The sequence below is a fragment of the Bombus terrestris genome, chromosome 1, assembly GCF_910591885.1.
Source record: "Bombus terrestris chromosome 1, iyBomTerr1.2, whole genome shotgun sequence".
Lineage (NCBI taxonomy): Eukaryota > Metazoa > Arthropoda > Insecta > Hymenoptera > Apidae > Bombus > Bombus terrestris.
Window position 1 is genome coordinate 10999258 of NC_063269.1, and position 26582 is coordinate 11025839.

Consider the following 26582-nt stretch of genomic DNA (forward strand, 5'->3'; position numbering starts at 1 on the left):
ATTACAATCGACGTTTATATATGGGCCAGAGAACACTACAAAAAATCACAATAATTTCTAATACTAAATTTGCATTTATTAAGTGACATTGAAAATTAATTTATACCGAAGTAAGAATTTTGTTAGTCGTTTTAATTATATATTTATAACGCAACTAAAAGAATACAATCTAATCAGAAATTTGTTTCATCCTCTAAATGTAACAAGTACATTAAAATTTCCTATAAATGCATAAACGTTCATAGTCTATTTATGACAAAAAGAATCTCGGTCAGTCCACTAACAGCGAAAATAATGGAGGTGATTAAAACCTGTGGTTCACCCTATATACTATGTTGCACGCAAATTGTGTATAATTCCTAGCTTTAGTCGCGACATAATTTTAAAAAGTGTCAATTGCCAGCCGCGTCCCATTTTTACTTGGCGGCGGAGCCAAACCTCCGAATAGTGCGTCATCTATCTCGGACGTTTCGGCCAATTCACGCTGACCTCTGAAAACGCGATCCATCATAGTGTACACGCGTCTCAATGGGCTCGACCTGATTCGACGAGGAGCGATCACTATACACCAGCAACCGTGAAATCTGGAATCTTAAGCGGACCAACGTTTGAACGGTCGTTCGCCTTGCTTCCTTGTTATCTCGACGCAACAAGCGGGAAATAACTTGGGAACTCCGTGCTAACTATAAGAAGTGTGTCTGTAAACGGAGGCCAGACGTATCGCGGAAGTGTTCTGATGGTTTGTTGACTAACTGGTTTCTTTTTAGTAATTTTTGTTCGGAAAGTCGAGAAACTGTAGATAAACGCCTTTAGGCGATGCCTGGTTCTCGTATAGCGAAGTAATCAAGGATGTTGATCGAGGGTTCAATGCTGTGGGTGGAGTTAAGAAATTATGAGAAGGTGATTATGATAAAAGATGAAGAGAATAAAATAAATTCTACACATAGTTACAATTTACAGTTATTAAATAAAAGATATTTATAAAGAAATACGTTTTCTTTCTTTTTCATTTCTTTGCTTCCCTTTTGTTCTTTCCTTTCTCATTTCCTTCTTCCCTCCTTTACTTTTCTGTGCTCTCCTTTTCTTTCCTGCTCTATCTACTTCTTTTTTCTTTCTCTCCTTTCTCTTAATATTGGTCGATTCTCTTCCTTTCTGCAATTTCTTTCCTCTTTTCTTTCTTTTTGCCTTCGATTTATCTTTCGTTTCCTTTCTTGTCATTCCTTCCCTTCCTTCCATTTTACACTGTCTTTCATCGATAAAGAAAATTAGTTTTCATATCGCATGTACAAATAAATCCAGTTTTCCAGTTATCTCTCTACGATCGTATTTTACCGAATTACAACTTTTTGGTTATAAAATTAATACATTTTTAGACAGGAGATGATTCTGCTATGTTTCTGTTCTATTGAGAAATGGCAAAATACGATATGAAATAGCGCGACTTGGGTCAGCTTCGCACTAACACTGTTACAATCTTGTTGTTACCAACCTTCTTGTTACGAAATGTAATAAGCTTCCCCGATACTGACGCCAAGCTATCTACAATTACAAAGTTATAATCTTCTCCGAAGTAATCAAGTCAATCCTTTCATTTCGTAAAAACGATTTAAATAAACTAGATTATTAAATTTAAATTAAATTAAATACCCGTCTAATAAAAAACACTCGTTTCCAAAAGCTACCATTTAAACAAATTCTGTCTGAAACAATAATTTCAATTAAAATTTATAACTAGGATTAAACTGAAATAAATAATTATCCAATAAAACGAACCATTACCCATGAAGCATTGTGTATTTCAATAAATTCTCTCTGAAACCATTAATCTAAAGCGGTCAGAAGACAAATACGTTGTTGTTTAACTACATTCTCTGTGCTGTGTACAACCCTTCCCATTCCATTGAAACTATAATTAGAACATATTTGCTGACTCGTAAAGGTCGACCCTGCGGAGGAGGAGGAGAAGGTATTCAGGGTTATCGAAATCGTAGCATCGCATCGGGCCGGCAGATACAGTGACGTTGATGTGGGTCCACTTGGTGTCTCGGGTTTGGCTTTAGCGCCGTTCAACGAGGTGTCTTCCACGAATTTCTCGACAGCCCGGACAAATATAGATGCATCGTGAAATTCCTCACGAATTCATACGACACGACACGCCTTTTTCCTCCTAGTGCTTCACCCTCTGTATACACAGACAAATTTCGAATATTTGCGAACGCCAGAGAGGAGCGTCCCTACAACTTCTGTCGAACTGTCGCCATGATCAAAGTGCTTCATCTATAGCTTAAAGCTAGAACACGGCAATTTTAAAGAGGAACTAGAGAAAAATAACAGGCGGACGCGTTTGTATGAAAGTGAAAAGGAAGCTGAATTTTTGCTTATTTGAAGTAGAAGAAGAGTAGTTTTGAGTAGAAGCACTGGAAGTAGAAGAAAATTTTGTTATTGTTCAGGGATGAAAATTTACCTCAAACTATTTTATATATACAGTAGCGGACAAAAGTTTAAGACGAAATGGAAGAACTAAATAATTGATTTACTTTCCATAAAAAAATATAAATACAGTTTTCTACTTTTGGTATTAACTAATTAGACATTTGTTTGTACATTTACAAAAAAAATTTCATTTTGATATTTTGCTCAGTAGCTAAGTTATAAAAAGGAACGAAATCTATATAAATAATATTTCGTCGGTCAAAAGTTTAAGACTACACAAGAAATATTAATTTTTTGGTAAGGAAATATACACAATTTTTGTTTAAATTCAATATTTTGTCCAATATCTGTTATTTCTTATCACTCCGGTACATTTTCTTGGCATAGAATCTATTAATTTTTTACACTGATCTACCGTAATATTACTCCAAGCTGTTTCAATTGTAGAGTAAAATTCATTTAAATTTTTCGGTTTATAACCTTGTACTGTCTTTTTTATGATGCTCTACAAATTTTCGATTGATTTAATGTCTGGTGATTGCGACGGCCACGGCAGCGCGGTAATATTTTCTTCTTCAAGAAACTGTTTCACAACCCGAGCTGTGTGCTTCGGATCATTATCATTTTGAAAAATAAAATCATCACTTATATTGTTGCGTGCAAAAGGCAACATTGTGTTCTTGAGTATGTCCATGTATTGAAAACGATCCATAATTCCATTGATACGACATATCGGACCAGGGCCGCTTCGAGAAAAACACGCTCACACCATAACGTTTCCACTACCAAGTTTAGAGTTTTTAAAACGCTCTGTGTTTTTAAACTTTCATTAATTCGACGTCTAACATACCATATCCTGTCAGAAGAGATGCGATTGAATTACGATTCGTCCGAAAACAATACCTTTTGCCAATCTTCACTTGTCCAATGCTTATGAGCTTTAGCAAATGCAAGTCGTCTTTTTCGATTCCTAGAACTCAGCAGCGGTTTCTTTTGGGCTTTTCGCCCACTTAAGTTAAAGTCTTCTAATCTTCTCCTAACAGTTCCAGCACTAATTTGTGTTTTTGTAGTTTATCTCCGTAGCAATATTATTTGCACTACGAAAACGATCCTTTTCGCTCAATCGATGAATCCGGCGATTCATTTTCGGCATTGTTTTCCGTGGTCTTCCGTTTTTCGGTTAATCGCAATACATGCCTGCCTTTAAAAATTTATACCAAGTTTGCTTACAAGCCGTTTCTGACCTGTTCACTATATTTGCCATTTCGGTGAAGGTTTTACTTTGATTTCGCATCCTTACGATTTGTTCCCTTTCGTTTTCAAGTAAATTCTTTGATTTACCCATAGTCTGTTCCTACCTAAATAAATTTTAAGCAATAAAAGATACACTAAACAATGATTTTGACATTCCAGAATCAAAGTGTTCAGAAACTGTACTCATACTCACGTTTTACACAGATCGTAAAATAATGCCCACTGTTTACAACAGTTAAGCGGTAACTAACTGTTGCAACTTCTACATTGTTTGTATTCAACAACTGACGGCCTGAGGTTACGAAGGTCAAACATACAACTATGTTATTCCAAAGAGACAAACCGAATAGAAGAACAGTATTCGTATAAGATGTTTGTAATCCGGTTTACAAATCATCGTCTTAAACTTTTGTCCGCTAGTGTAGATAAATGTAGTTTTATAGAGCGAATCACATAAAATGCCCTTCACGTTCAAGCCGTTCAGAGGTCACATTGACCAACTGCATAAATTTAAAAGTAGAGAATAGCGATGATCTTTTTAAATTTATTTCACAGTTTACGATTATTTATACCATTTCGTAAAGATTCACCAATTGATTTTAGGGAACGGAAAAGATGATTTGAAAATATTTAAAGACAATAAAAATATGAACTCCTATTATCTAAAAAATTGACATTTATATATATCGTGTCAGTGATATGTATCGAACGATTTTTTTTATCTAAATTACCTTCCATCGTTTGACCTAAACAATCATCCAAAATTCGCACTCCGAGAGCCTAACCAACCTCCATACATGACCTCCCACCATCCACCTTCATCAAACGTATCTCTAAAAAGACACAGCGCTAGTTTCCTTTTCCAGTCGAACTCCCCCGTAAATCGCAGAAGTTCGTAACTTCCCCTGAAAGTTCGCATTGTCTTTAGATACATGCACAATTCGACAAAAGGGACGCTTCTACGCGTCTCTCGGAGGACGTCCATACGTTGTTCCGCTTTGGAACAAAAAAAAGTGTGGAATAAAGAAAGTAAAGAAGGTGAAAGAAGAAGAAGAAGAAGAAGAAGAAGAAAAAGAATAAAATGGAGAAACGATATGCCTTGCACGAAAACCCTCGACGCGACGCGAACGTCGTTATTTGTGGAGGTATTGTTACGTGCTCGATGGTAATGCCTCATAAAAAGCGTATTCCGCGGGAATGATGGCGAACGATGGAATGTTCAGACGGCACGCTATTACCGGCGTATCGCTGGAAACAATTACTCGCGGCGATTTATGGCTACGTTTAATAAAAAGCCTGGCGATTGTAACCAGCTAATGCAGTCACTACGCTAGGCGGTGAACGTGACCGCAACGCGTTTCATGGATTTATTAATGAAATTCCCTGGGAAAGACCGCCATCAAAAATCCGCGTTCGATTCACGATTATCTCTGCTAATTGTCCGCGGTTCGTTATCCAGAAAATCTTTAGGACACCATCGACTGGATACGTGTCGATTTTGAATGAATAGAAGAGATTATTGGCATTATTGGCTTGGTTGGAGTGAGTTAACACATTTACTGTCTACTACGATTAATTCCTAGTCGATAAACTTTTCCGTGAAGTGAAGGTATTGTCATACGAACTTTTTACGGATGCACGCCTAGCATATTCTTTTTCATTCCATATGTTGAGGATCGTAAACTTGAGGATTGTAATTTGACTATAAAACAAAGCCATTTTTGCGCGCGTGAAATAAACCTGAGATCCGTGTAATGTTTTAACGATTAAATACAATCTTGCAAGAGTTGCAACAATTAATAGAAATATTTAGAATTAAAAATATCTAGAAATAGAAATATTTCTAATTATTGGATAAATCAATTTTTAAATGTATCTAAATTTCATAAATCGCGGAGTTCCCAATTTTTACACTGTCTACTCAGTTCCCGATTTAACGCGCTGTACATTTTGTTGAATTATTTGAACAAATGGAACCGACGCGGGCGTTGTAGAATCTAAAATAAGCTCGCAAAACGCTCATTGTTCGAAGTCGTAAATCTCTCTCCATCGTCTAAACTTCGTTACCTCTAAATGTGGACAAATGAATTTTCCGAAACATATCCGTTGTTAAAAAACGAGACCACGAAACGTAGGAAACGTATTTACAGTTTCTTGCACGGATAAACAGAAGAAAGCAAAATAGTTTTGCGTTTGTTCCGTTTAGTCGTTCGCGATTAGACACACTTTATAACTATCGTATTAATTTACTCTAAAAATAAACTTGTAATTAAGCATGTTTAAGAAAACTCATATAAGATTGGTGATAGTTATCAATCATTACCGATATCATCATAGATTTCAGAACAATTTGGAAACTTCTACATTTAATCCGAAGTTTTAATTACTTTCACCATAAAAATGGATTTTTCTCGATCTTGTAAAGACCGTTTTTAAACTCTGTTACAACGAACAGACGATGTAACCAGGGACAAATTTTCTTCCACTTGTTATTTTATTCTACGACTAACTATAGGAAGTCTACTTATCTTATAAAAAAATTTAATTAATAAATAATAAATTTGATAAAAATTTTACTGTTAATCCTGAAAAATATTAATTTTCATTATGATAAATAAAAACTTATGAGTAAATTTCTAAATCAAAATGCTCTCGGAACTTGATATACGAAAGACTAATCAGCAACCCCATGTTATTATACGACTAATTGTAGGTAGATTGGGTCGATCATTAGAGGGAATAGTTACAAGTTTCTCGACAAGATCTACGCATATAATGTAGAATGTGGTGTAATACCAGGTAAGTAATTAAGAAATTACAGTAGTCCGCCAGCAGCTTGACCTCCATCGCCTGATAGAGCACATCGATGATGTTACTCGGCTTGACGTCGATAATCACGTTGCAGATGGACATTGCGCGAATCTCCTTCAGAACTGGTCGATTATCCATCCCCTCGCTGAGTTTTTTTATCGTGATAGCGCTGTCTTTGTTTCGCTTGAGTGACAGAGCCTTTTGAATCCGCGATAAACCGTCGTTGTCTTCGTACACAGCCGCGAAAGAGTTCCATTTCATCGACTCGACCACGTCAGCGATCGCCTGGGGAAAATATTACGTATCCTTTACAGAGAATGATATTCGATTTCAATCGGGTTAGTGTTATTTCCGATAGAATAGTTAATTTCGCACATATGCTGCTGTTAAACGGTTATAGCAATCCTCTACTGCATGCACAGTAGTGTACTTTTAATAGTACGTGTGCAGTTGTGCAAGTGAAATCATACAAATTTAACGAGATATAAGCAATGATGCAATTGCAGCAGTAGAAATGCAATGCTATAAGTGCAAGTGCAATATTATTGTACAAATATAACGCTTGAAATACAGCAGAGCAAATGTGCGGATATTTGTAGTATCGTAAAAAAGAGCCTGGTTAGAGATCGATCAAAACAGTGTCGTCTGTCCTTCAGTTGTTAGTTTACATAGGAAAAAAAGCCTATGTGACTAAGGTCACCTAGTTCTTGCGGAGCGTTGGCATGATGAGATTAAAGAGAAGAAAAAATAACGCTAATGGAGGGGGACGATTTGGCTTCAAAGAGTGTTGACCGAGAGGTCAGAATGTGTGAATCGAGAAGTGAGAGTGAGTCGAGAGGTCAGAGCTAGTCGAGAAGCCGAAGAGTAGAAGTTGTTAGCGTTGTCGAGTTGCGAAAGTTGCTAACGTTATTGAGAGATTGAGTTGTTAGCGTTGTCGAGTTGCGAGAGTTGCTAGCGTTGTTGAAAGATTGAGTTATTAGCGTTGTAGAGTTGCGTGAGTTGCTAGCGTAGCTGAGAGATTGAGTTGTTAGCATTGTCGAGTTGCGAGAGTTGAGGATTGAAGTAAAATAAGATTGTTGCGTTTAGTTCAAGTTAAACAACCATCGTTTTCTGTCTAATTAATATCTGTTTAGTTTTTTTATTGTAAATAAATTATAAATAGTACCAAGAAAAATGTATACCTAAATTTCTCCGATACTACATATTTATAGAAATTTATATTTTTGAAGCACAACCGAAGAGATGAAATCTGCGTACAGATTTGTTTCACTTGCCAAATTTCGTAACGAATGTATTGATGCGTTTAAAAATCTTTCGAAAACATATTCGCAGCCTAGCGATGATTAAAATGTAATGGTGAAGGTGTAATAGTGTAATGACGAAGTAAATACAATATCGTGATTGTAATAGTGAAAATGCAACGATATAAGTATTTAAGAAATAACGATTCAGCTGCAAAAAATATACAGTAAAATCGCGATAGAGTATGTATTTGTGTTTCTCTTTTTTATTCTGTTTTTTCAATGAAACTGTGCGCTTTTTGCGCAACAGATGTAAAAAGAAACGCTATACTATTTTTTTCATTACATATACGATTCTATACGTGGAGTAGAAAAAAAAAATAGAAAAGTAAACGTGCAATTGCGTTCCGTACCCTGAATATTCAAGTGTTACGGGAGTTTGACGTCACTTAGCATTCTATTCTAATTACCTGCTAAACTCTCGCGTTTTAATTACCTCTACGTAAAAAAAAAAAAAAAATTGTTGCAATATGTTCGTGTATTATACGGAAGAAAAATGAAATAAACCTTCACATTTCTATTATACCGTAATTGTCTTTATGAATGGCTTAAAATAGCGAAAAAGCCTGAAAACTGGATTTAACTTGGTTAATTGTTCTACATTCACTTAGTATAATTTTGTTTTCTATCTTGCGACAGATGATTCAAATATATTACGTACGAACATGCTTGATGTTTATAATTTGTTATTTAAATAGTAATAAAAACTGCTAAATTGCTATAAATTTAAGTAATTAATTAATTTTGATTCGTTTCAAGTATCCAATTGTGGAAAATGAAAATTTATATTACTATTGCTATTATTAAGCGCTTTTATTACATGTACATATATAATATATATTTTTATTGTTTATTTATATTTTTAATGGCAATATCATCATTAATAATTAACGAATACACCGTGAAGCTGTTACACGTGAAATGACCAATTACCTTCAAATGGTTTCACGTTTTATAGGAGATAATTTTAAACTTCTGTATACTGTTAATTAATCTCGTATCAATGATACTATGATTTTATTCGACTTTTGAATGAAATATATCTGCCATCTTCTCGATCGTTTCAATGATATTTACAACCCTAATTATGCGAACTAGTATTAATTAAGCTAGATTCATTTAATATTACTAGCTTTTTATAAAATATTGCGAATTTGTTGCCTATTTCCAAGAAGCTTATATCTTCGAATTTATCTATTCTCACTTTCAACAATTTCATATTAAAATACATTTCTTAGCTACTTAGAAACCAGGAAATTGACAAATTTGGATTTAACATGTTTTTCCTGCGTGATCTCCAAATGAAATGTCAGAAACATTAGTTTTCCGTGAAAAATGAACGTAAATGTTCGAATTTGTGTTTAAACCTAGTAATTTGTCGGGTATTAGTTACATGCGGATCGTTGTCAGTCGAGGGAACGTCGAACGTCGCAATGTCTGCGATAAATTAACGAAACTACCGTCGAGTTTGTTTGAACAAGCGAAAATCCAACGAGTGAAAATTCGGCCGTTCTTTCCTGTAGCAACTGTGTAAAAATGCCGCAAAAGGGGCATCACGATAACGAAACAAAAAAAAAAAAAAAAAAAAAAGAAAAAAGAAAAAATATATATATCAAACAAAATAAAAGCCTTCAAAGGTTGCAAGAACCAGAGAGAATATTGAAATATTTTTACGCCTCTGGAGGGAAGAATTTTCTGTTAAAACCGTGATATTTCGCGATCAGCAACATATGGTTCGGAGAAGAATCAAAAAGTGAGCGCCGATGCATTTTGTAATGGTTTAAAAGTTCGTAATTATGGAGTTCAAATGTCACATGAATTTACGAAAATGTAAAAATATATATTTATATTTTATATTTATAAAACATTTTAATTTACGATTTGCTATGACTATATACAGTGACTGGTGGAAATATTTGAGTAATTACTGCAGAAAACTTTTATCAATATATATGTCATATGCATTTTATGAAACTGTAATGAAATATGATTATATATCGGTTAATATATCGATAAAATATGAAACCAATATAAAAATGTATATTTGAAATAAATACGTATTTTATACTTTCTATTCGCATTTGTTTCAAACTTTTCGAGTATGGTCGTGATAGTGACGTCGATGAGACATTACAGAACTAACGAGATTTCAAAATGTTTTATCCTGCAGATATGAAACATTCATAGAAAGTTTCTATACCTAAATGCTCAAACACTTCTGTCAGTGGATGTATCTTCAAAAATGGGAAAAACTTTAAGAAACAGGCAATAAATTTGTTGCTTCCATAAATATTATCATATCGTACAAATCATTAAACGATTCCCTTATTTTATAAAGATTAATTGCCGTTAATATTCTTAGCCGTTAGTCGAACGGTCGTAAGCCGTTTATTGTTCATCGATATATGTATAATATTAATTGCTGCCTTTTTCTCCGGGACAAGACTTTTTATACGTTTCATGCGTTTAACATTTCCTTTATAATTCCTTATCCTGTTTTTTCTTTCCGACATATCGATGCATATTTTTGCATCAAGCATGAGCACCAACGTACTGTATCAATTACCATGAGATTTAAATTTAACTAACCTCGCGTACATAGAAGAGCAGGAACTGCGCTTAAAAAAATTTTAATTGCGCCATAAAGATAAAGAAACGTTAAATAATCCTTTACGCTTGTCACGCACGTTCGTCGACAATTTTAATTAGACTTAATCGGCGAACCCCGTTCGATTCGTATCAACCCGCGTTCGTTTGTTTTTCCGACGCTGTGTCCATGAAAAGACCGGCAGAATAAAAACTCATCCGGCGTCGTTAGCCGAAGTTTGGTCTTTGATCGCGTTCATTAGCTTCGACTAGCCGGTTTAATGCACCAACTACTTCAATCCCGTTCGATTTGCCTCATTAAACGAGTAATTTAAAATGCATCGAAACGCCACCTCCGCCCTGATGCTCGCCCATTTCGCTGCTTTCTCTTCACCCCATCATTTTTTCTTTCATTGGTTTTCCTTTCTGAGGGGTTCCTGCCGCATCGCGTCACAGATAAAAGTGACGCGATGAAAGTTTCCATATATGTATACAGTGTGTTAGAAAATGTTGGTGATACTTAAAATTTAGAACGCGTGGTTCTAAAAGATGAGATAAGATGCACAAGATTGTCGATCGAAGCTTATTTTACAAAATACGTATAAGTTACAGTTTACAAGTTAATTTTGTACGAGAAATACTCTCGTAGCAGTGCGAGTCAATGAATCAGCTGACAAATCTTTATTCCTATTTTACTCACATTTTATATTTCTTTTTCAAATTATGTTGATATCTCACGTATTATGTTGTAATTACACTGTGTAACAGGCGTCGTACAAATACTTGTTACATATATTAAAAAGGGCGTTATTTGAATATCGATTCGTGTCTGAAGTCGTAAAAACCTTGTCTAATTAGTCAGGTTACTTGAATCCAAATGTCTTGATATCAAGTGACGTGTCAAATGAAAAGAAGAATAGAAAATTGAAAGGATACTTGAGGACAACTAACTAACAGATTTATGCTCGAGTTGCTTGAATTCAGATAATTTGACTAATCTGAACGAAGTTTAACTTGCAAATTTAGATGAAAAATAATAATCAATGTCAAATTCATTTCAATTAATTCTTCGACGAAAATATGTTCCACGTCATGAGACAGCAATTAACTTCAGCCCTTCCGACGCCAACACTTCGATTTTCGCTTACCTTGCTAACCATGTTGCTGTCAGGGAACACGTTGATCGTCATCGGTGTCGGGTTCTTCGGTTCTTGGCCTTCCTGCAGCTCCTCGTTCTGTCGCCAGAAATAGTCCATGTGCGGCACGTCGAACCGTGCCGCGATGCTTGCGACAATTCCGTAAGTGTACGAACTCGAAGGACCGAAGATTGCTGCCACACCCTCCTCCAAAAGCTCACAGGCTGCAATGTTAAAGCGTGTTACCTTGGCTTGTCCGGTTCACCAAATTGCATCTTGTAAAGTGCACGAACGAGGCTATCTTGGAATTGGCTGCGGGACGAAGACCACTACGTAAGTTGCTATTCGAGGGAACGCGATAACCATGATGCTCGAGATTTGATAAATTTTGATCAGGTTAAATCCTGGTCGTTTCAAGAGTATGCGTAGAAATTTTACATTTTGTAAACACGGCACAAAAATGAGGAAAAAATAAGATAATGGTAGAAAACAAAATAAGGATAATATTATTATACTGAATATATGAATTTTAATAATTTCCTAATTATCTTTAAGACTCGATTCATTTTCTATTTTAATATCGTAACATTTATAAATGACGTTTTGTATATAATACTTTAGTAATTAATGAATTTTTATATTAGAATCCACTGAATTTTGTTAAGAAACATGAAATACACTGAAACTTTTGGTCCTAATTCAATGACTTTGAAAATATGTATAATTTCAAACGAAAGTTAATTAATATCTTATTCTTCAAGTTCTTCGATATAAAAAGAGCGGTGCTCGATAGATACGATCGTATTAAAAATAATCTTATTACGCGCTTCAGTTTCAAGGAGACAAAAAAAAAAAAAAAGAGAGAAACTATTTAAATATCGAGTTGCATCGCGAGGCACAGACGTCCAATTACGCTTTATTATCGCTCCACCTCTCGATCAGTTCTCTTCGCGACAGGATTTAACGTGAAATTTATCGCGTCGATCGGATTCGAGGAGTTCGATCGCAAGAAAATCGTAGACTATCTTACTCGTTAGATTCTGTTCGTTTAGCATCGACGATGCTCGTCGCGTTTCCTTTGCAATTAACTGGAATTAAACGTTTAAATTTCTCGCGATCGATCGGTCGTATATGTTCGCTTGTTAATTGGTTCATTAGCAGCTTTGAACCTTTCTAGTCAGCTGATTTTGCCATGCGGCTATCTCGAATGTAAACTAAAAACGATTCGTAGTAAATGTACTTCCATTTAAAAGTTTTCCTATTAGGGCAGTTATTATAAAGCATGACTCATAATTTGTGGCTGAAATCAGGGAGATTCTATATGACATGGAATAAAGCAAAAATCGAGAGTAATGAAATTCGTTTGGAGACTCAGTTTGTGAGAAAATCGAGTTTGAAATTTCAAATTCTAGTATATGCGAATTTAACTAATTTCCAATTGAGTAGGAGTAGCTATTTGATAGCAAGTAGTTGTATATACGAAAATATTTGTACTAAATTTAATTACTCTATTTGACAATAAAGGAAATATTTGGTGCTAAATTGTGTAATTAAAAATTTGTACCTTACAAGAAATACAAAGTTTCATTATTCCTGTTTCAGTCTTTGAATTGTTATGTTTCAATCGTGTTTTCATCGTAGAGTATACATTTAATATTGAAATAAATCAATATAAACCAAATACTCTATTAAAGAAACAGCTAAAAACTTATCAGTTCGTGTGCATAATTATTAAAAAATTCTTAATCTAATTTGATTTAATTTAATTTTTTCGTCAATTTCCTATCCCTTTAAACAGCGTAGGTGAACGGAGATTAGGAAATACCTATGAGCAGTATGAGTAGTGTGTGCATATATATACTTATATGTACATATATATATGTATTGAGTATTCATACAAACCAGCAACGGCGGTCCTGAAGCTGTCGGTATTAACCTCTACCTGCTTTATGATGGACTTCAGCTCGAATGCGGGTGCGACGTGCTCGAATTTCGTCTTGTATATCGCTGATTCAAACGCAGCTATGTGCTCCTCATCGCCTGCATGAAAGATTGCACCTGACAACAACAGAAAACGTGATGTACCATCCGACCATTTTACCGGAGTCATTACTGGCAGATTATAAAGTCTTTTTTTTTTTAATTTCGGAGAGATTGGACAAGTATAAGATTTTAAAGAAATAACATAATTTCAGAATAATGTTTGCCGTTTAATATTTCTAAAGATCGCTGTGAGATTACCGCTCTAGTTTGTCAGCCTGTTGGTATCTTGGTGAATATAAAGTGCAAATCTTGTTGCGTCTCAGGGACTGTTATTCGGGCGTTGTTTATAAATAGCATAAAGAAAACTGGGTAGATTGTGGTTTCATTTCAATTATGAGTTTCTTAGAAATTAAATTTTCGCTGTGAGAGAAGTGGCTGAGAACGAAATTTTTCAGTGAACATATATCCTTACAATTGTGAGGAACAAAATGAAAAGTAGAGTAGCCGTAAAGTAGGTTAACTAGAACATCAAATTTTACGATATCGTAATTCTGCAGTTTGCAATTTGATTCCCAGTTTTGCATCCGTATATCAGCCATCTGACAATTACGAACTTTTGAAGTAGACGCGATGAACGTCGAAAACAATTCAATCAAAGGCAGAGCAATCGACTCACGTCAGGATGATCAATACGAATCGAAGGACAATCGAATTGATTGTTTCGTGAATGGTATATTAATATTCCATGAATAGCAAGATCGATTTCTCTTCAATTATCAAAAGTGTTTCGATTACCTATATTGATTGTGAGTTATGAGACTTCGATAAATCATAGAATGCAGCAAAGTTATGGTAGTTGAAAAATCGGCAATTCTCTTAAGAAAACTTACAGTTAGCAACCCTTTAATATTGTCACATAGCATAAATACAATTTTACACGTCATACAAACGTGTCCTTCCACTTCGTTCAAATTCAGCAAACTGGAACGACGAAAAATCAAGTTGCCTGCATTTACATTTGATCGGAAGTTGCAGGCAGGAAAAGGTCCCCAACCCTCGTCTGACAAAGCCGACGTCGACGTTTCTAATTAAATTCCAGCAGCGTGAAACACGGGATCGTTTCGTGGCGACGCGAACGAATTTTCATTCGACGAAACACCGGGGAACGATCGCTTTCTCTCGCAAGCGTTTCGACGTCGTTTCAGCCGAGGAAGACGACGACGACGACGACGACGACTTTCGAACTCGCTCGAGCGTGCCGGCGAAAGATTGGTCGAGATCGCGATGGAAGGCAGAAGCTTCGACGAGATTGGACAATTTCTCGCCGGTGAAATCGCTTTCTTCCGGTAGAAATTCAACGACGTGCGAGCGAACGCCAATAAAAGAAACAGAAGTTTGAATTTATCCCGCCCGGCTGCTCGAGATCTACGGCTAATTCGTGTTAAATCGTTCTTCGTGGTTTCGATCACGTTGTTTGCTATTACCTCGTGTCTTGAGATTTCCGGTTTTCAAGTGAAAGGTAATCGATACAAAAGGATTTGGGAAATTTTCTGTGAAAATACAGGAGAATGATTGTAGTCCCTTGGCAGGGTATTAAAATGACGAAGAAATTCGAACGAGCGATTTAGAAAACATTTCTTTACACTGAAAATTCATACATTTCTAGCATCGGATGTAAACAAAAAATACGTATTGTTAACTTTTTATAGGAATAATTGTGTCACGTATAATAATGTTTAAGATGTGAAATTTATACGACTATATCTGACTACTTGCACGGGCTACAGTCTTGTCTAACCTTCCTATAATCCTTTTCTCGGGCTGCGTGAGTTGAAACGTACAAATTGTGAAAAGATTAAAATAGTATATTTAAAATTACAAATGAAAGAATAATTCTTAAAGATATTAATAAATTCTCATTTATTTCTAAGATTTGTTTGGATTTCTGTAAGTGTGATAATATTTATGAACGAATATTTATGAATTTGGTCAAATGAAGATTGGTAAAATAATCATAGTAGATATTCCGTCAGATAATCAGGTACATCAGGTAACAAAAACATAAACTTCCAAGACAATGTAATATCTCAATCGATACGATTCAACTCTTCCTTCAGTCATAAAAAAAAGAAAAAAAAGAAAAAAAACTAAAAATGTTGAACAATCTTTAAGAACATGTGTACGAACGATAAGAACAACGAATATTAAACATCGCTAGGATTATTCTAGTATCTACAGTATCTAGGAGTAACTTACGGAAAATTGTATAAATGTGATAATTCGAACGTTATAATATTTCAGAAAGATTCTAGTAGCGTGTGACTCCTATTACGTTAGCGAGTAAATCGCATTAAAAATATTGCGCGTCAGCAAGTACAAGTGGAAGTACGCGTCAACGCGGATTTTCGCGGTAAAAAGTCAGAACGCGTAGTTTTCACGAAATAATCCAAACAGATGCTCAGTTACATGCTTTCTGTTTTAAAACGAGATTGCGATATTGAATTCTGAATTACGTATTGTAGTTCGATATATTTTCATCGTTCTCTCATTCACATTCGACGACTGATCAGTTTGAAACGTATAAAATTTTCGTAACAAAACAACGTTCACAAAGGACCAGATCAATTGCCTGTGTGTATCTTTTGTTTCATAGTGGTGCCGAATAAATTTGTAGAAAGCATTCGAGACTGAAGAGATATGAAAAAAGCAGTGGAATGTCAAAAAGAAACGTAGCAACCAAATATTTTCGACGAAATATCAATCGTTAATTCGAATCATTTAATGTTTCAACATCGAACCAGACAAATTTCTGTATGCATAACACTCAGATAAATCTCGTTTCATTAAATATTTTCGATTAAAACGAATTTATTAAGCCCGTTTTTTTTTTTGTTTCGTTATTTGCTGTTTCGCTACGGTTGTCACGGTGTTCTGATTGAAATTTTCGCGCAACCGATACCAACTTTAATCGAAGCACCTACAGGTTTGATGAAAAATTCTGTATAAAAGAAAAACGGCGCCACTGCGTCGATATCGGTCTTCGAAACACGCTCATTCGTGTTTCACGAATTTCGAAAATACTTTAACGTTGATACATTTTTTACAGGCGATCAATTTTTGATATACAGTCTTTTCTACAGATATTAAAACATTTACTGGTTTCATACGACGATTAATTTTTATATGTCGGTTCTGATAGTAACCCAATTTGCGTTGCGAAAGTTTCAACTGAATTTTTTCAATAAATCTAAATGTGTATATAAAACAGTTTAAAAGGTGTATGGGGTCGTATAGTAACAAATATCATAATAATACGAATACTAAAATTAATTAAAAGCGGTGATCAACAAATAACAAGTACAGGCAAAGGATTAATTTTATCATATCAGAAACCGATAAAATTAATTATTATTGTAATATTGAATACGGATTTTGTACAATTTAACGTTCCGGAAATGATACAAATTCTTAAACCCTTCAATAATTTCCTCTAATGAATATCTAAATTTACTTTAATTTTCGTGAACCTATCGGTACGATACGTCATGCGATCGTTTGCATAATTTTTTCTACTTTTCACGCGTAACTTTACGCAAATTCACCGACGAAGAATATCGATAACAACTAGTGTACGTCGGTTTCACGGTCGAAACTATGTCCCATAGGAACGTTCGAAATCTATCGACGTTAATAATAAACGCGACGTTTAATGCATATTTTGTCATGCTAATTATATATTTGACATGTTACTGGATTGTTATGCATGCCCGTTCGATCTCACGAGTATATAGAATAGGTTTGGTAAACGGGATCTCGACATCAGTCATGAAGATAATTTCAATCATTCAGCTAACACAGGATTACGCGGCGAACCCATCAGCCAGTGGTCAAACCTGACTGACTGGCAGCCCACTACATGTCCAGTTTCATATCGATACTTAGACACAGACTCCATAATCTCCGGCCAACTGTGGTGATTTGACGCCCATGATGGGATTAAGCCGACAATAATGGCTCCTGATTGTCGTGAAATCAATAAGTGCTGGTGGATTGCCGCGCTTAGTGTTCCCAACAATATTGTTTCTACAAGAAGAATCGTTAAGATTCGATTTTCTATCGGGTTTTGAAATAGAAGGCGAATCGAATGTCAGTCGATTGAGAATTCTCTGATGTAATATGTGATCATTTATATGCGACAAATCATGCGGTAGAAATCCGTAAAAATTGTAATGATCGCGATAGAGAGAACGGTGAAAAGTACGGAGATAAATTGAAACGAAAATGATTTTCGGTTATCGCTAGATCGTTACATAAAAATGTGAGATAAAAGTGAGGAAGAATTGGTACGATTATTTTTATGATAACTCAATCTTTACCTTGTGTTACGTGCGCAAATAAAAATTGCGGCAATAGAACATAGTTATATATAGCTATAGAAGAAGCATCTTGAAACAATTTTGTGCATTTCCCTTTACCGGCTTATCCGCTTTGACAGCCATGTTTCTTTTTTCTTATCTTGTACTTAACATGCATAGAAATTTCGACGATGAATGTTGATATTCAAAACAGGGTGTCGTGTTTGTTCTTTCCTTTTGGTGATGCCACGGCACGTGGGTTCGATGTAATCTGATTTCCATGAGATTAAAGGCGTTGCAAGGAGCATGACGAATCGAAAACCTGAATACAATCTGTCTCAATTTGCTGGGTTAACATTGCGTTCCTGAGTCATATGGCGCCGTAAATTCGAGCCTGTGACACGAGGATGGTGAATGGCCTCGTATATTGCGAATCAATGGAACGTGATGCTTCTTCGTTTAACGAACTAGACATTTACCGTACTATCATTAGAGAGAAAAAGATGGAGGAGAATTAATTAAAGTTTATTAGATTTCACAGTAAATGATGTAGGGATTTTATTTATTAAACAACCCAAACCGGTATCGTTCATTACAATAATTTGAAGGTATAAAAGTATAATAACATAGTAGAACAAACAATAAAATAATAGATTCAATAAAAATATTATTTACAATAAACAATTGCATTAAATTCTCGACAATTATTCCTATCGCTATGAAAATAGACACGAATTATTGTATGTATTACAATAGCGTAATCGTTTCTAATAAATTATTATTAATCTCCTATTTCCTCAACAACTTTGGTCTTTACATTATATCACGAGAAATTTATTATTCTACTCCAACGTTAATCTGTCATTTTACGTATACGATGCTACGTACACAATATTGACTTTCTGCATGTTACACTCATTGTTTGATCACATACACTTCAATTAGCTGCAACACTAACATGTCATACCAAACTGGTTAATGCATCATGTCTTCTTGAAGTTCTCCGTTATCAATGCCTTACTTGAAGCCTCGACACACAATCACTTAAGACTAATTTATTATAAATTAAATGAAACCCAGAGATTGATCGACAATGAGAAATAACTCGAACAGCTTTTAAAATTCATTTCAAGAAATTATAGGAAAATAAGTAACGCATGGATTCATGGCGAAAAAATTTGTCGAATTTTGCAACATCCATTTTCGATACAATTAATTATGATGGGCAAAATAAAGATTATTTTTAAATGTTTGAATGTAGACAATAATCTTCATGCTCTTCTTTAGGTGTTATGGCTACGAATATACATAATTCCCAATTAGATATAGTTTCTGGTGCACTTCTAAATAAATAAATTGATAGATAGTAAAGATAAACATTGCTTATAATCGCAGAAGGGTACATACGACTTCTAGATACCATATACACTTTTTTCACGAAGTGTTACAAATTATTGCAATTTATTTTAAATTTACAATAAATATTAGACCTTCGTCTGATTTTTAACTCGCCATGGAAACTATTTTTTCAGAATTCATTAACCGTTTCAAAGCACGTATTATCATTTTTTGATAAAAAAATACTACACAGTACATCTTTATCATCCTTATAAATATGTTAAATATTATAAACTCATTACGAGAGCGATTAATGAAAGTAACAACCCCTAAATCTACAATCTAAACACGGTCGAAATTATTATGCAATCCAATTAATTGTCAGAATGAGTTAATTAGCATTTATTTACACCGGTGCGGTGCGGCGTGGCGTGTTGGAAACACACCGCGGACTGACCAAAGCATAGGAAGAGGTTCTCGCAAATTCAACTGCTCGTATTTCGAGCCGATGTGCCGGTTGTTTCGCACGACTAGAACCTAAATGCTGTCGGTATTACACGGAAGAAAGGATGGTTGCGTGGTTGTGGATAAATCCAGATTTTCGACGATTAGAAACAGTCGACGACCAGGACGGGACGCAACGATCAAGCTGCATACTGGTTCTACGATAAATGTAAACTTACTGGAACGTCTTAACGTCTCGGAAATTGTTCTCCAGCAACTGTGGTCAACCAAGGAACGAGCAGCGCTACAGGCGAATTGTAATTGTAGTCGTACTGTGCACATAAGATAACGTAAGTAGACGGGACAGAGTCTCTTCGAATGAATGAAATATATCGTTCTTTGTATTAATGGTAATGACAAAATCTGCGTCTAGTGAACACAAATGACAGGTGACAAATTTTTTATGTGGGAAGCTTCGTTTGTCGTTAATATAAGATGCGCTGATACAAGACTGTTAAAAAGTTGTAAATATTCTTCAGTTTCTTATTATGCATCGTTGAACAGTAATTTGTCAATTAGGAACACTAGTGGATGGATAAATTACAAGCTATAGCTTATAAACTTTGTTGTTCGTATTTTACAATTTTATATCGAATAAGATAATTAGATAACTTGTTCGCAAAATTTACTATGAGATTACAGTTTGCTATATCATTAAATTTTTAATGCAAGGAGATTCTTTAATACTTATATCTTGTAACTTGAGACTTTTAAAGTGTTGAGGTTATTAGATGTATAAAGAGAGAAAACGCGTGGATAAAGTAAGGTAGAAAATATATATTTAATAGAGAAGTGTAATAATAAGTAGGAATACAATTTGAGCTGGTCCAGATCCGCACGCTAGCAGTGTTACCTTATAATTGAAAACCCCGAAGCCAACGTCGCCTGTTTATTGTTTATGGTCTGCCTTCGTGCCAGTCTTTTGTCTATATGCTGTCGAGGGCTTCAGCGTTTGAGAAAACTAAAAAGACCAGATGTAGAGTTTTCGTTGAAGTGGTGATCACTTCAACATAAAGTTTCATAGACAAAGAGTACTCGTATCTATTATTTTTATCGTGATTCCCTTAATGAAAGTATAAAAACTGCTTCGGGAAATCATAACAAATAATTTACGATAACGAAATATCTACCGTTTGATAGTAAATTGAATTTTCCTGAAGACTATCCGAATAAAAGAATAGCGCATCAAATGGAATCATTTTTTACGGATTCGCATTAAATTCTACACGTGCTCGATGCTTTGGGTGGATATCAGTCGAACGAACGTATCGTTCAGTGATCGATCATTCGCTTTTCCTTCTCTCACTTCTTTATTTCGTTGAACCTGCTCCATTCGTCTTAATTCCATTACGATTGATCCAGAATCGTGAATCGACCTGGAATCGATTAATTTTGACCTTGGATCAATCGACGATATATCTTGTCTGGGCGTGCAGATATTTTCGTAATGAGAAACTCGATAAAATTTCGCCGAATTCATGTAAAACTTTGCTATGGATAATTGAAACGATAACTTGGATAAATTAAATACAATCGACTGATGGAGAAACATCGTTCGTCGAAACAGACCGAACAATAAATAATGAAAGTTAATAATATGTGTGAAATTTCGCCAACGAAGCATGTGAATTTAATTAAAACGCTGTTATTTTTTCGCTCTCCTCTTGGTATCAATATGTAATGATCGGTTATGAACGAATTTATGAAACGCGATAGAAAATTCGATTGGTTGGTCGTCGAGCGCTTTTAATTTATTAAAACGGAATGTTTTTACTAAATTAATTCGTTAAAACACTGCCGGAACGTGATGGCTTTAAAATTTTAGCTTCTTTAATGTATTTTCGATCGAACCGGAGACTGCTGTAAATATTTGATGAATCGGAATGATAATTCATACAATTCCCATTCTATTGTTAAATACCGGGATTCTTGGCCATGAGTGAATTAAATAACAAATTGTTAATTTACATGACATATCAAACTTTACAAGAGGACAAAAGCAAGAATTTTCACAAGGAAAATAAAATGACAATCCCGATAATACGGAATTAATTGAATTCCGAAATTATTCTGAAAAGTGTAACTCAGCGTGTTCTTCCACTATACATAGTCTCTACACGTATAGTCGTTTGTCTTTCAAAATAGAAATAATTTTCTCGAGATTCGATTGTTTCAAATATCAATGCGCAAGTACTTTGTTCTGGAGTTTGAAATCCGCTTGTACAATATAATCTGAATACTTTGCAAATATAGAAAATAAAACGCCATCTCTTATGAATAAGGGCAACTCCCCCGTCGAACGTATTAACGACTTTTATCTTTATTTTGAACATTAATAACAAAGAAAAATCAGCAGAAAATTGATTTTTGCAGAATAAAGGGAGAACAATGGTGGTCTTTGGAACCACAATATCCCGAGGCAAACGTGAATTTCATTCACTGTTCCGTTTGACCCGTCTGCTCGCAAAACGAGCCGTGGCACCTCGAAACTTTTCCATTCGAAGGCGAGGCGTTTGCAAGCGCCGCCACCGTAATCGAAAACGGAGCGGCGGCTGATCGATCTGCACCCTTTGTCTTCCCTATACTTTTGCCGGGCGAAACTTTCATCTCCTATCGCGTGATAAAAGTTCGGTCCAGCGGCGGGCGATATGGAAAATCGATGTTGCGAACGTGACGTGTATTCGGTTGGGAAAAATCGACTAGGAACCCCAACCGATGCACCTGTCGAGGACTAACGCCGTTCAACAGGTCTTGCGAAAATTATCCTCCATGTCAGTCAAACTTTTTTGCAATTATGAACGTTGCTCTATATCTTCTTGATATTCTGTTGGTTATAGTGCAATTCAAACGAATTAAGTTCGATATTTGACGAGGGAGTGTCAAAGAAAGAGATCCATTCCGGGAAATCATCCATAAATATGTATTAGGATAACTACTGATTTCATATGAAAAGCGATAGTCTAAGTTAACTCATACGATTTTTGTTTTAATATTATGGATACGTAATGATATCGTCATAATGTTATTATTTGTAATCACTGCAAATAGTAATGTTTCTATCACGTTTACACTGAATAACAATAAATCTCATGTTTTATTTTATTAACTTTTAATTGCAAATATGTTAAAACAAGTTGGAATAGTCATTGTTATTTAAAATGAATGCACTTGCAAAATTTACTTCTTGTAAAATATATTAATACTCACTGCGATTATTTTGTATTATACTCGTAGAGTATTTTTATGTGGCGAACATTCGGACAAGAAAAATAGAGCAATTTCGTTTAAGGAAAATGTGCAATCGCATCTCGCCACCGTGTTTCGAAAACAAACCACGAAATCTACAAAATACACGAGTACAAACTTTGTTATACCGTCCTAAATAGTAAATTTTGTTAAATTATTGTACTCTTTCGAACAAGAAGTTCTGTTCTCCTTCTCCTTTTTACAATAATAATTCGTCGCACACACGAGCAATCAAAACGAAAGAAAATAAAAATGTCTAACTTACTTTATAAGACGAAGAAATTAAAATTTTATTATGCCAAGGTGTCCGTACGAAGTCGCAGCCTTCATTAAAATGTTATTCAGTAATTAAACATTCCAAACATGAGTTTCATTTTTCTTCTTTCACTGTTTTCATTTGCCGCGTTAATTAAGCGGAATATTCGTAAGGAATAATAAAAAAGGAAAGACGCGCGTTCGGGAAATGTATGTAATAAATACAAGGTAGCAAACATCGTGCGAACTGCGAACTATGAAACGAAATCACGCGCTTTTTCTCCATCCTAGTTTCGCCTGTGTCCTTGTTGATACGTTGCGTAAACGCGGATGGATCTTGGTGTCACAGTTGACACAGGTCCCGGCTGTTTTTTCATCCACGGAACAATATTATTCCGTCCGGAGAAGCGTCTCGAAAAATCGAATAATCAATATCTACAACGTGATTCGCCATCTCTGTTATGGAAATCGACCACATCCGATATATCGTCTATACGTATATCTGTACGTATTTCTATGCGGGTCATCAGCTTCCGGTGAATGCGCGACTCTCGTTAAATCGATTGAACCTACGATGAAAATATTTGCGGTCAGTATCCGGTCCGCGTTTGCGGTTCGAAACGCGCCCTCCTGTCGATTATTTCACTTTAATTCGTTGCAAAAATCGACCGAAATTTAATTATTAGAAGGGTGTCTCCGCAAAAGCGACGAAACTCTCTGATCGACTGATTTGATTGCATTCCTTTGTGTGTCTAAATATATATGTTAAACATATACATATAGTAGGTTAAAAAAGAAAAAAAAGAAAGACGATGACGATGTTTGATTACTTTAGGCGCTTCGTACAAGACAAATGGTTTTCAGGAGGGGCGAAAGTTATACCTTTTCTAGTGTCACGTTGCGTATACAGGGGAGAAAGTAACAAGTCATTAAGAGGATCTAGCTTCGTTCAAGTGCAAGAAAAACTTCAGCAGAAGAAAGTGAACTGCTGTCAACCTTGGCTCAAGAGTTCGCACGTGGAGATAAAGTTTCGTAGAAACGACGATACTGCTTCACACGTGTCACCATATTTTATAAACGTCTTAACGAAAAGAAGAAACTTCGTGTATAAGTGATACTAGATTTTCCTTTTTGATCTCCGATTCCTATTTTAGTATAGTTTATTTCGCCTGACAAAAGGAATGTAAAATTATTTAAGACGCTTTAATCTTGCTGTATCGTAGGACAGTTTGCAAGTAGTTATTTTGTAAAAGATTTTAAAGTGTTTTGCGCAAGTATCGTTCTGAAGATTATAGAAGACAGGTCAGTTCTAGAGTCACAAAAGCGGAAAGCGACCAAAGGATACGGATCTTTTGTTACCTCTGATACATAATCTACGACGCAAGTTAATAATTTGCGGAACCGGCGGGTTTACGACTGCATTAAATTGCAACTACATCGCTTCCTGAACGAGCAGAGAGTTAACGGCAACCTTTATGGCATAGTCCTTCGTTTCAGTTGTACGTACAGCCCTCTGGTGATAGCGAGAACTATACGGAAGTTTTCTAAGAAAATTGTCTCACGTCTTCACACGGTTGGCCGTTTTTCGTTCCAGCCGGAGGTGGTCGAAGAAATTGAAAATAAGCGAGACGCCTTTTAGCTGTCGCTGCTGGCGTCGACTTACACTACTTTAAACTTCTTGATGAAATGTCATTGCCATCACGAGCAACGTCGCTTTGATGAAAATAGTAATTTAAGGTTTACATATGTTCACAAACACCTTAAATTTTAAATTGTATCATCTGTTTGTTGTTATTTAATGCTTGTACAAATCCAAATTTGTCATTATTCTTTGAATATTTTTTATGCTTTTACATGTTGTTGCGCATATTTCTGTGTACTTTTCCAGTTTCTGTATATTTTTCAGTTTTTCATAAATCCATTAATATTTGCAGTGTACTAACAATATTAGTCAATTGACAAGTGACAGGCCGTAAATTGTACATTTTTATTGATAAACAATTTTTTACAATTTTACGACGTGGCATCGAGTAAAAGAATCATCCGACTTGTAACTCATAAAATTCTTTTGTTAAAACTTTACTCGGTTTAATCCCCTGACATATTACTGTTAACGAAATTTATTAGCACCGGTAACTTGCACTAATTGTTTGTCAAATTTGAGTAGACTAGTTAGTATCATACCAATTAAAAAATTTGTATCATAGGTAAAACTAATAACAAGGCAATAACATTAAGAATTAATATTAGAACCTCTTTATAAAATTTTATGAGAACTTATATACATACGTGTTTTACTCGAAACCAAACTTCAACTGCGAACTCGATTTTGCCCAACATGCTTGTCATCTCCATTCTACGCTGGAGAATTGTTCGCACTTGTATGAACTGCTTAATAATTGCTAAGCTTAACTATACGTACTTCGGAGAGTACTTCAGATCATAACGTCTGGTATCTTGAAAATTATTCTTACGAACATGCTTCTCTACATATTGCTCTATAAATCATTAATATTTCAGACTCAGCTGAAAATTCTGTTACTTTAAAATAATAATAGGACAACAAATTTTACTACATATAGTCTTGTGATACCATAATTTTTACAGTATCAAAGAGAAAATATCTGTTAAATTAATCGTTTGTAATGTAATGTAAGTTAATCGTCATTTTCTATACTATTTTTTATACGAAATAAAAAAATTCACTGATTCGTGCATAAAAAAAGAAATGTAATTCTGCTACAGCAAATATCAACAATATAGAAAATTCGAAAAAAGTGATCTCGAGGAAGAAAGTCAAAGATTAGAATTATTCATGTTGCTGTTCAACTACTGCTTTTTTCTGTTACAATTTTTTTTTATTGATTAAAGCAACTAAAATATTGACGAATTTGAATTAACAAAGAAGAAATGTTTACTCTAAGTATTAAAAATTCCTTCGTAAAAATTTGTTATGCGTTGCATTGAAAAAAGAAAGAGAAGAAACTACTTGGTGTACAAAAAGCAGGAAGCTGTATAATGTAATTCTAATGGAGTATAGTTGCGGGATTTGCTTAGTTCAACTCGGTCAAATCGCGGGGAAGTTAATTTCCGCAGGACACTAGTTGAACCGCGCACTCGTTCATACGTTAGCCAATGGTATCTTCTGTTAGATGGAAAATCAAGCACACAAAGCCCCGAACGCGGACGTTATTGCTCTGCACGAAGCTTTCGTGCTTCTAGCTTCGCGCACACTTCATAACTGCTGTGTAATTGTTTGGGAACGGAAATTATGAAAATTCGTGCCGCTATCTGAACGGGTCGCAGCAAATTTAACCGAGAGAACTTTCGACTCGCGTGAAACTACTTCGACCATTAGAATCCGATAAGACAACGTTATT

The 26582-nt window shown here is 35.1% G+C and overlaps 1 protein-coding gene across 2 annotated transcripts in view; it reads right to left on the minus strand.

Annotated features, from left to right (window-relative positions):
* LOC100649795 (glutamate receptor ionotropic, kainate 2) overlaps positions 1 to 26582 on the minus strand; it is a 151999-nt gene that overhangs the window by 12302 nt on the left and 113115 nt on the right. For both annotated transcript variants that reach the window (XM_003393272.4, XM_012312126.3), the window contains 3 exons: positions 13424 to 13579; positions 11534 to 11745; positions 6484 to 6783 (listed from right to left, as the gene is read on the minus strand). In XM_003393272.4, the coding sequence (XP_003393320.1) occupies positions 6484 to 6783; positions 11534 to 11745; positions 13424 to 13579 (668 nt within the window). The remainder of the gene's footprint in view (positions 1 to 6483; positions 6784 to 11533; positions 11746 to 13423; positions 13580 to 26582) is intronic.